This window comes from Sinocyclocheilus rhinocerous, unplaced genomic scaffold (genome assembly GCF_001515625.1).
Source record: "Sinocyclocheilus rhinocerous isolate Xijiao unplaced genomic scaffold, SAMN03320098_v1.1 scaffold381, whole genome shotgun sequence".
Lineage (NCBI taxonomy): Eukaryota > Metazoa > Chordata > Actinopteri > Cypriniformes > Cyprinidae > Sinocyclocheilus > Sinocyclocheilus rhinocerous.
Window position 1 is genome coordinate 83,880 of NW_015640044.1, and position 11,275 is coordinate 95,154.

At 36.0% G+C, this 11,275-nt stretch overlaps 2 protein-coding genes across 5 annotated transcripts in view; one reads left to right on the forward strand and one right to left on the reverse strand.

The window, feature by feature from the left end:
- The window catches only part of LOC107752360 (CCR4-NOT transcription complex subunit 6-like), a 13,395-nt gene extending 8,535 nt beyond the window's left edge, over positions 1-4,860 (reverse strand). For 2 of the 3 annotated variants that reach the window (XM_016568310.1, XM_016568308.1), the window contains exons 1-7: positions 4,698-4,860; positions 2,480-2,601; positions 1,751-1,937; positions 1,320-1,405; positions 1,115-1,204; positions 952-1,020; positions 709-866 (exon numbers count right to left, since the gene is read on the reverse strand). In XM_016568310.1, the coding sequence (XP_016423796.1) occupies positions 709-866; positions 952-1,020; positions 1,115-1,204; positions 1,320-1,405; positions 1,751-1,937; positions 2,480-2,591 (702 nt within the window). In that variant the 5' untranslated portion in view covers positions 2,592-2,601; positions 4,698-4,860. Of the gene's footprint in view, positions 1-708; positions 867-951; positions 1,021-1,114; positions 1,205-1,319; positions 1,406-1,750; positions 1,938-2,479; positions 2,602-3,650; positions 3,789-4,697 lie in introns of those variants that run through there. The other variant, XM_016568309.1, reaches the window with a different exon arrangement.
- The window catches only part of LOC107752362 (39S ribosomal protein L1, mitochondrial-like), a 17,603-nt gene that overhangs the window by 4,850 nt on the left and 1,478 nt on the right, over positions 1-11,275 (forward strand). Inside the window, exons 1-8 of one of the 2 annotated variants that reach the window (XM_016568311.1) lie at positions 7,094-7,188; positions 7,527-7,638; positions 7,756-8,020; positions 9,544-9,627; positions 9,765-9,836; positions 10,071-10,182; positions 10,501-10,598; positions 10,740-10,821. In XM_016568311.1, coding sequence (XP_016423797.1) covers positions 7,158-7,188; positions 7,527-7,638; positions 7,756-8,020; positions 9,544-9,627; positions 9,765-9,836; positions 10,071-10,182; positions 10,501-10,598; positions 10,740-10,821 — 856 coding nt within the window. In that variant the 5' untranslated portion in view covers positions 7,094-7,157. Of the gene's footprint in view, positions 1-7,093; positions 7,189-7,526; positions 7,639-7,755; positions 8,021-9,543; positions 9,628-9,764; positions 9,837-10,070; positions 10,183-10,500; positions 10,599-10,739; positions 10,822-11,275 lie in introns of those variants that run through there. The other variant, XM_016568312.1, reaches the window with a different exon arrangement.

Consider the following 11,275-nt stretch of genomic DNA (forward strand, 5'->3'; position numbering starts at 1 on the left):
ATGCAATCAAAATGATCCCCCTTACCTAACCCCACCCCTAAACCTACCGTCACTATGACATCAGCCAATCAGGAAACATGTTCTAAAAGCGCCCTGATCTGGTAACTCCCATTACTTTCCTGCAGAGACCTATGCTTGGGTCGGCCGACTCAACATCACGTGGTGTCAGGTGTCGTGACGAGCTACAGCCAATGAGAGAACTTAGCCTAAGAATGAATAAAAATGAAAACGGTTCTTGTTTTTTTTATAATGTTACAAAAATTTATATTTCAAATAAATGCTTCTCTTTGAACTTTCTATTCATCATAATCCCCCAAAAATGTATTACAGCTTCCACAAAAACATTAATCAACACAACTGTTTTCAGTAATAATAATAATAATAATAATAAGAAATATTTCTTGAACACCAAATCAGCACATTAGAATGATTTCTGAAGGATCATGCGACACTGAAGACTAATGTAATGGCTGCTGAAAATGCAGCTTTGCCATCACAGGAATAAATTACATTTTAAAGGGGACATAGCACACACAGTTTCAGCCAATCTCCATGTTAATCTTGAGTACCTATATAGTAGTATTGCATCCTTTATACATTCGAAGTGTCTTTAGATTTGTCAGATTTATAAAAGAAATATACAGCTTTAGGCTTCTCTCCAAAAAAACAGCCGAGTTCATTTTTAATTTTGAAACAGGAGCTTCATACCTGCAGGCTGATGATGTCAGCATCACAGTTCGTGATCTCCTCCATGATGCCTTTCTTCCTGTACTCCCAGTTAAGGGCCCATGAGGGACAGTAGCCGTACAACTGTCTTGTTGCATACTTGTCGCACAGTACGTTGTAACACATTACTGTGAACACAGCTTGAGAACACAAGCATTTAATATTAGCTTTGCTCTTTGCTATATCATGATTTTTAAAAGCCAGTGACGGGGTGCTAGTAGGTACCTGTGGGCATCATTTGGTCTCGCTCCCTCAAAGTGATCCAAGGCCTTTGGGGGAGTTGTTCTGGGTGGACTAATATTGGGAGGGGAAAAAGTAGAAGAAAATTAAATGAATACCTTATCTGTATTGTATTAATAAACAGCTATGCAACTGTGTCCGTTATTACCTGCAAGATTGTCAAGCATGTAATTCAATAATTTCCTTGTTCCATCAGGCTCCTGATACAGGTTGAGTATATCCTGGGACAATGGATTACCTGGGAAAGAAATTTTGTTCTCAGGCCTAATGAAAAATATTACATGCTTGTTCTGCATGTACTGTATAATATAAAACAACATTTGTTAGAATTAAAAAAAATAAAAAATCTTTACCTTTGAGGCCAAGTGTTTGCAACTGGAAAAGCCGGCCAAGTTCATAAGGCAAAACTCGTAAACAGTTGTTGTTCAAAAGCAATTCCCTAAAAAAATACACTAAGTAAGAAACAAATGTGACCATATAACAAGGCGTCTGTTTAGTGTAACTGGATAAAATCACTCAAAGCAAAAAAAAAATGGCCTAAACTATTTCTGAGACACTTGTTCTTTAGAAAATTTCAATCATTTTAGCTTTAATAGAGTAATAAGTCGAGTTGAGTCACATCCTAATTAGTTTTATTATATATATATTTTCTCTATTTTATAAAAATATTTTTTAATGGCACTTGTCTTTAAGAACCTGTAATAATGCTGAAAGGTCAATAAAACTATTTTACCTAACTTCAGTCTGAAGGGAATCTGTAGAGATTGACCAATTTGTCACGTACCTGAGAGTCACCATGTTGCCGAGTTCTGCTGGCAGGCTGCGCAGTTTGTTGGAGGACAGGTTTAGGTAGACGAGATGGGGTAGCTTTGCGATTTCTGGAGGAATCCGGCTCAGGTTGTTGTTGTTGATGTGGAGAGCAGTCAGATGGGTCAGCGTCCATAGTGAGCTGCTTAGACTTCTGACCCGCCCTGTACAATGGAAGCACAGGCAGAGTGCACAAATATTTTCCAAATTTCCCAGAGAACACACATACTGATTATATGTATATACTCAGCAATGCACGTCATTTTGGATCAAAGCATCTGCCACTTTTTAAAGGGGTCATATGATGTTGCTAAAAAGAACATTATTTTGTGTATTTGGTGTAATGAAATGTGTTTATGCAGTTTAAGGTTAAAAAAACACATTATTTTCCACATATTGTACAATATTGTTTCTACTCTCGAGTCTTAACTTTTATAAAGAATATCTCTTTGTGTTTGAGACTTTAGTCTTTGCAACTTTAGTGATCTTATCTATTCACGAACAGCTTGTAACACTCCAAAGAGAAAGGAAAACTTGAAATCGCATCATATGACCCCTTTAAGCAGGTCAGTATAAGTAGGATTTCACGTTCACTGATTTATTCATTAATTTCTCTCATGTCAATTTACTGTACCTTCAGTAGCACATTCATAAAAATACATTCATTGTATGAGTTGAGGCAGAGGCATGAGGAATAATAACTAACCAGAAATCTCCAACTCGGTCCAGTGTGACTTCTTCCCACTGGCTGCTTCCTCTGCTGACATGATGGTATATAATCTGCGTGGGTCTGGAGGATCATATTTTTCCTTTGGCATGCCTATTAATCTGAAAATACATGTAGAAAATGAACAATTAAACAATTTCTTTTAGTTACAGTATGTCACTCAGGTCATTTTTCTCTCAGCTACAGTATCACTCATTTTCTCAAAATGTCTGTAAGAAATCATCATAAACTGAGAGAAAGCTGAAAGCCTGATCTATGTACCTGCTGGCAGCGTAATTTTATTTGCAATGTTCATTTTGTGAATGCTGTGAGAGTGACTCCCTCTAAGGCCTCAGATCAAGCCAGATCACCCTTAGACAAACTGGCATTATGTAAACATGATGTAAATCAGTCAACAAACCAACAACTGCACTTGAACTTGTGACAAGGGAAAACTTTTTTTCTGACATCAGTTAAGAATTGCTTAAGTTCAATTTAAAATAAAGCTAAAGAAAAAAAAAATATGTAGGTACTAAGTGAAGCTGTAAAATATCAACATCTCACCAACACTGCAGTTCAAAAGTTTGGGATTGGAAAGAAGTCTCTTATGCTCCCCAAGGCTGCATTCATTTAATTAAAAATACAGTAAAAACAACAACAACATCGTAAAATATATTATTACAATTTGAAATAACTGCAAAGATTTTACTCTCTCTCAATAATTGTATGTTTTCTATTTTAATATAGGCCTATTTTAAAATGTAATTTAACCCCCGTGAAAGGAAAGCTGAATTTACAGCAGCCATTACTTATCTTCTTCAATGTCATATTACCCTTAAGAAATCGTTCTATTATGCTGATTTGGTGCTCAAGAAACATTTCTTAATATTATCAGTGTTAAAAACAGTTGTGCTGCTTAATATTTTTTTGTGGAAACTGTGATACATTCTTTTAGGATACTTTGATAAATAAAAAGTTTAAAAGAACAGCATTTATTTGAAATAAAAAGTTGTATAATAATTATAAATGCCTTTACTGGCATTTTTGATCATTTATTGCATCCTTGTTGAATAAAAGTATTATAAAAAAAAATTACTTACTGACCCCAAACTTTTGAACCATAGTGTATGTTCTAGAAACCAGGCCAAAGTGAGAGATCCTGAGTGCTTACCGAGAGACAGACAGACGGCTGATGTTTACACTGATACATTGAACTGTTTGAGTAGTTGATATCTCTCATGCCGAGCCAAAACATTATGGCAGGCTGGGGCACTGACAAGAGTTTAACTTAGTTGAACTTTGGAGATGTCGCAGTAGGATTGTTTTTTCTTTTTTAATCAATCCCTTTCAGCTGTAAAAAATTAAAGCAAAACAGCACTTTTACATAACGCCCTATTAATAGGTAAAAAAACACAGGCGATAGCTTTTAAACAGACGACTGCCCTTATTAATTGCCTTTTATAGAAAGAACATGTGGTGCGCTGTAATCATTCAGTCGCAGCTGTTACATACACAAGAGCACATGCCAAACTCTTAAGAGCTGTTCACTGTGTGTATTGTGAATTCTGTAGTCTTTATCTGTCACTAAACCGCTGTGTATATGGCCATGTGACAATAAAAGTTATTTGATTGAACGCTACGGCGTATAATATGCAAATGAACGCTTGGTCACGATGATGACAGCCAAGGCGTTACGTAACCCGCTCTTTGAAGTTACCAAGTAACTTCTGTGAATAAAACAAACTCACAAGTTCCGAGCTGAACCTAACTTGGACTCGATGTTCAAAAACATCGCGGTGTTTCGCGTTACAGGTAAAAGCGTGTCAACGACCTAGCACAGATGTCAACTACTCCAATAACGAGGTTTGTGTTATGTAAGGCTATCATTATTAGCTATTCTTGCTATGTCAGTGAATGCTCAAAGTTGTGATTTACATAAAATAAGTTCGTTTGGTGAGCTGAAAGCAACAACATGAAAGCCAGGAGCAGATCTGGCCGTGCCACCCGTTCAGACGTCCCTCGTTATCACCAAAATACGGTCATCTATTAATCAGGAGAAACTATGTGGCGTGTAATGGGTTGAAACACTTCTCTCGTGTTTATTAAGTTACAGCACACGCCGTCTCCTTAGCCGATCTTCTGGAGGTAGAGCTGGGGACATCAGGCGTATTTGACATCCAAAAATCACCACGCCGGAATGCAGTACGTAGATTCTTACCTGCATTCGGGCGGTGGGAGAGGAGCTGCTGGTGTGATATGATCAGAGACATACAGACAAACTGCGACCGATCCTCATCCTGAGAGTCGGGCAGAAGGAAGGACAACACTCTGTCTGAGCTTCCGCTTCAGTCCACGGCCCCCTTACAACCAACGATAGGAAGTCCGACTCTTTTCCGCGAATCGGTTCTTTTGAACCTTTAGTTTTTAAGAACCGAGTCACATGGTCCCTGATGTTTTCTAGTTTAGTTAGTTGCATGATTCAGTTTATAAAAACAAAGGCATTGGAACTTAAATTTATATTTACATTAAACAATGCTAAATTCGATTACATCTTTGGCTAAAGTTTTGCACGTAATAAAATACTGTAATTTGTTTCGTATGTGTTGATGTCATAATTATTAATTTAGGCTACTAAAGCCAAGGCTACTAATTTTCGACATTTCTGTTAATTAAAGTAGATCCTTGGTTTACCCCAAATGCTCTTACTGTCAGAGGACTTATCGTTCTGGGATCGCTTCGAATGCAAATCAGACAGGGCTCCGTTTCCCAAAAGCATCGTACAATTGTCTATTGTCACCAATGAAGCTACGATCAACTAGGGCTTACGATGCTTTTGGGAAACGCAGCCCAGGGGCCTCATTTACAAAACTATCCGCAGATTTCATCCTAAAAGTGTACGTACGCTCAAAAGCTAGATTTTGCGTACGCACAAAAGTTTTCAGATTTATAAAACCATGCATACGCCAGAACCTGCGCGTACGTGCATCTCCACCCCGTCTCCGCCCCAAAATCACCATATATGGAGTTAACACCGTCAAAGATAAAAGACATTAAGGAAATATGAGATACGGACTATAAATGCCATTTGTGCCATACATTAATTTTTATTTCTAAAAATCATCCAATATCCTTGTTATGTTTTAGAATAAATATATCAAGATAAAAACATAAACTGTTTAAAATAGTTATCAGATAAATATTTTAGAATAGAGTTGATCTCATTCTTTAACACTGGCCAAATAGTAGCCTATTTCAATTGTTTTAAACAATTCAAATCAAACTAAATTTTTGATGCAGTTTTGATGATAAGGTGAATATCTTTTAGCAAGTTTGAGTGGAAACAGATAGGCCTATTTATTGCAGTGTAAAATTGTCTGACTCGGCGCGTCACTAACAAAGTATTTTAAAAAGGAAACGTATAAATCTTACCGTTTTCTTCAAGTTGTAGCCTTCAAATACAGCGGTACTTTTCATAATGTTGTAGAGATTACTTAATTCACACGACATCAACACCTCTGTGCAGCTGCGGTTGTACAGTAAATATTATCATTGGACATATTTATTCTCATATTTTCTTTATTCATGAGATCTGCACTTCAGTTTAAATATGAATTATTGTGCACCTATAGCACTCCTCGCTGTCAGTAAAAGAGGAAAAGTGATCAAGCGCATTTACTACAAATATGTCTAAATTCATATAATTTTGGTTTAAGTTCTGCATAATGACTTTATGTAATTTCAGTCCTTATCTCCATATGAGAGTGGGATATTTAATGTAAATGTATATATCGACATGAAAACAGAGCTTAAAATCATTGTTTTTACTTCATTAATTTTCTCACTCAAGGAAAAAGAATTCGTACGCATAGGTCAGAGTTTGCGTGCAGGTGCGCAAATTTTCCAGTCAAGTTTGTTTTTATAAATCCCATCTTTTGCGCAGGAAGTGGCGTACGCCTCTTTCATGGCTGTTTTTGTGCGTACACGACGGTTATAAATGAGGCCCCAGGCCAGTTTGTTCTCGGTTCAGTGATTCAGTAAGTTGGTGAATCGATACCGATTCCGTCCGTTTCGTGAACGAACCGTTCGGAAAGGTTTTGCAAACCGGTTCAATCGATTCATTAAAAAGATCCGACTCAAACGAACGAATCGAGAAATTTTACTCTGAAATACGGCTTAACTCGAAGTGGAGAACATTGTGCTCTTGCAAAAATACGATATATCTCTGTTTTATTATAGTATGCCTTAAACGTATAGGCAATATACATATTCTTATCGGGAATTATTAATAATAAACCTGCAAAGTTTAACTTATTACAGAACTACCTTTATCGCGCAACTTTTGCATATTTCAGGCAGGATTATTGGATCATTTGATATGAATGGTAACAACAAGAAAAACAAGAATGCTGTTGCTGTTTCCCATCTAAAACAATTGGTTAAAACAAGATGATGGTGGAAAAGTTAAATTATATAACGGACACATTAATTGTTTATTGTAGTATATAAAGTATAGTGTGTGTGTGTGTGTGTGTGTGTGTATATACCAATTTATTTTAAGTATGCATGATATTTTTTACTAAAGCTAGATGCGCAGTTGCGCACGACATGGGTGGGAACGCTTAAAGCTTGTTGATGATTTAGACGGGAAAATCTAAGTGTGACACAATAGTCTGTCAACATGGCCGCCCCCTCAAGGAATTTTTTAAGAGGTCAGTTTTGAAACGTTAAATATAATTTTACTTATGTTCTTTATATTCCGTTATATTTTCAGAGATTATTAACATGAAAACTGTCATGTGCAGAATATTTGAGCTGATGTGTTAAATATAGCGCTGTGCATCTACACAAGCTAACGACTTTGACCACGATCTCTTATAGTTATGCTTATGTGAATTTATGCAGTGCGTCTGTATGAAGGATAAAGTATACTTATAGAATTGTAATAAATGTGAACCACTAATTGGCTAATTAAAATGTAATCATTAACATGTCATTTGGCCCAGTCATTTTGATTCTGCTTTACACAAGTGTCCTGTTTCACGCACAGTTTTACCCAGATGTCAGAAGCTGTTCTTCACATGCAGAGCTCCTTCTGTCTCCTGCAGCTCACTGACTGCACACAGACAGCAATCTGTCAGATCCTACGCTGCTGCTGCCAAGTGAGTTCTCTTAACACTATTTAGCCTGGATTCGACATGCTGACAAACTTAGAAACCATGCGAGAAAAATCTATATGCAAAGAAGAATCATGTTTCTCATTAAAACTGTTTTTGTAGGCAGAAAGAGAAGAAAGAGGAGACCGTTCAAGAAAAGGTGGTGAAAGAGAAACAAAAGGTTGATGACAAAAACAGACATAAACCCTATGGACTCACAGCCTGGGCTCCAGTAGATGATGTGTACATGGTGAGGTACTATCCCAAACCCGTCTATGAGACAGCCGTGTCCATTGAAATGCTGAAGAACTTTCAGAAGCTGGACTTCAGTCCCGAAAACCAGCCTGTATACACTAACCTACGTCTAGACATGAAGCTGGAGAAAAAGGTACATTTTGGGTGGTTATTTTCTTAAAATAGCCTTAAGTAACTTTTGCTTAAAAGAATAAATGTACTTTTGCTTTTAAATTCATAAAAACAAACACCACTGTTCAAAAGTTTGTGGTCGGTAAAAACTGTTATAATTGTGAGATGTTCTCTATTTTAATATTTTTTTAAATATGATTTATTCCTGGCATGGCAAAGCTGAATTTTCAGCATCATTATTCCAGGCTTCAGTGTCACATGATCCTTCAAAAATCATTCTAATATGCTGTTTTGATGTTCAAGAAACACATCTTAATGTTATCAGTGTTGGAAAAAAAAACTGCTAGTTAATATTTTTTTGTGGAAACTGTGATACATTTTTCAGGATTCTTTGATGAAGAGAAAGTTCAAAAGCATTTAAACAGTATTTATTTGGAAAAAAACAAAACAAAATGTAGTATTAAAGTCTTAAACTCACTTTTGATCAATATAATGCAAATAAAAACCAAAAAAAAAACTTGCTGACCCCAAACTTTTGAACAGTAATGTACTCATTTAAACATTCAATTAAATCCACAAACTAGTGTGCTGTAAATGTGTTCCAGGAAAAGCTTTTCTGTGCTTTAGTTACAGTTGTTAAATCAGAGTTGTTCTGGAGCTGTTCATGCTTTAATAAATTAAATACATCAAGTTAAAAATTTCTACAGTTTCTTGAAGATTCTTTTATTTTGTATTCAAAAAGTTAAAATATTCATCAGTACATCAGAACAGTTGCTGAAATAATGAACTGTGATGTTGAAAAGCATTTAATATGTGACTAATGCAGAAGTCGGTCTGTTCTTGTGATTTCTTTTAAATTAAATCTATATATTGTTAAATAAACTACAAACAGTGTTATTTTGAGTTGAAAATTTGATGTTTATCTGCTTAGCCCCAGGGCATCCAAGATGTAGGTGACTTTGTTTCTTCAGTAGAACACAAATGATGATTTTTAACTCCAACCGTTGCAGTCTATCAGTCATATAATGCATGGCAATCAGGGTTTGAAATTAACACCCGCCAAATGCGGGTAAAAATCAGCTGTGGCGGGTAACGCTGTCAAATCACTAGCCAATTTGGCGGGTTACTTTTCGTAAATTATGTTTACTAATTAATTTCTTGAGGAAGTTCATGTAAGCCAAATCTGCACAGATTTAGTGTAAATACTGAACTCGAGACTCATCATGATATATTAAATAAGCCTAATTGCGCAGCATCTGGGCATCGGTTAAAGTTAAAAATCATCAAATGTGTTCTACTGAAGAAACAAAGTCACCTAGATCTTGGATGCCCTGGGGGTAAGCAGATAAACATCAAATTTTCATTTTTGGGTGAACTATCCCTTTAATTGAATGAAAAATACTCTTGTCAGTTGAATAAATGTTCTTACTAGCTATGTTGCAATGTTTAAGAAAACATTTCAGCACTCAGCATTATAACTGCAACAAAGAGTCACATTTGAACAAAACATTAAACATTAATGACTTTCCATTGTTTTTGTTTCAGAAAAAAGTGGATCCGTTTGTTAGCATAATTAATTTACCACATCCCTTCAAGTCGGACATCAACAAAATAGTGGTTTTCACTGAGGTGGGAGCATCACTCTGTGGTCTATTATGTTAAACATTACAGGTGTCATTGACTGAACTGATTTGATATAATTTACAGCTCCATTAAAGGAGGTTGTACATTTTACATGCATTAATTATAGAGTTATGGCTTTACAGAATCCAGATCAAGCCAGAATAGCAATGGAGAATGGAGCAGCAGTTGCAGGTGGAGCAGAACTGGTTGAGAAGGTAAAGCTCATGAGAACTTATCATTGCTGGTAGAAATGTAATTCCTGCATATACTGTTTAAAGGTTTGCTTGTGTAAAAAATGGCTGTTCATTTTTATTGTGTTCAAAAAGTTCCCACTTACCCTGAATTCAATCTGTGTTTCGGCTATCACATAATAATAATATATTGATTTTGCAATTACAGTTGCTATTCCCTAATTACTTTGTGTGCCTTTTAATCAATGTTGATGACAGATTTTAACTGATGAGATCACAGCAGATTTTTACTTGGCTGAGCCAGACATTGTACAAAAGCTGCTCCCTTTGAAGAACAAGCTGAGGAAGAAGTTTCCCAAGAGCAAGAGAGGTCAGTGAGTTGCACATGTATCAGGCATGCTCTATTAAAGGGGTCATATGATGCTGCTAAAAAGAACATTATTTTGTGTATTTGGTGTAATTAAATGTGTTTATGCGGTTTAAAGTAAAAAAAACATTATTTTCCACATACTGTACATTATTGTTTCTCCTCTATGCCCCGCCTTTTTGAAACGCGTCGATTTTTACAAAACAAATCGGTCTGAAAAAGCGAGGCCAAAGACAAAGGAAAAATTGAAATCGCATCATATGACCCCTTTTATGTGCAACTAAACGGAGGTTAAATGGCTCTTTGTGTTGCTTGCATCAGGATCCGTTGGAATGAATATTCCCAAAATGCTTGCATTGTTCAAGAGTGGTCATGAATACATGGTTGAGGACATCTATGTCAACACACAAGTTGCAACAGTAAGTCACATTGAACTTCTTTGAGTGACAGACACTTCTGTTCGTAATAAAGTAAGAGAGAACAGGGTGGTATCTGCTTATTTTCACATCTATGAGGCTTTCCCCCCCACTTTGTTAACATAATTTGGTTTTTTTAAACAGCTGGACATGCCAAAGGAGTATATTCTGGAAAACATTCGTGCCATTGTAAAAGATGTGGCAAGCCATAAACCAGCAGAATTTGGTCAGTAATTTATGTATTAAGTGATTTTATTTATTGTCCTAACCACCTCACAAATTATGATTATATTCACGTTCTTTTGTGCAAATGCCTAGGCTGAATTCCTTTGATCATTTAAAAACTATACAGTTGTGAGTACATGTATACAGTCATGGTCAGAATTATTGGCACCCTTGGTAAATATGATCAAAGAAGGCTGTGAAAATAAATCTGCATTGTTAATCATTTTGATCTTTTATTTAAAAAATTCACATAAATCTAACCTTTCATTGGAGAATAAGAATTTAAAATGGGGGGAAATATCATTATGACATAAATGTTTTTCTCAAATACACGTTGGACACAATTATTGGCACCCCTAGAAATTCTTATCACATCTGACCATAGAAGCCAGTCCCATTAGAAGTTCCAGTCGTGTCTGACAACAGAATATGCTGGGGATTGTTTTTGGATGAGA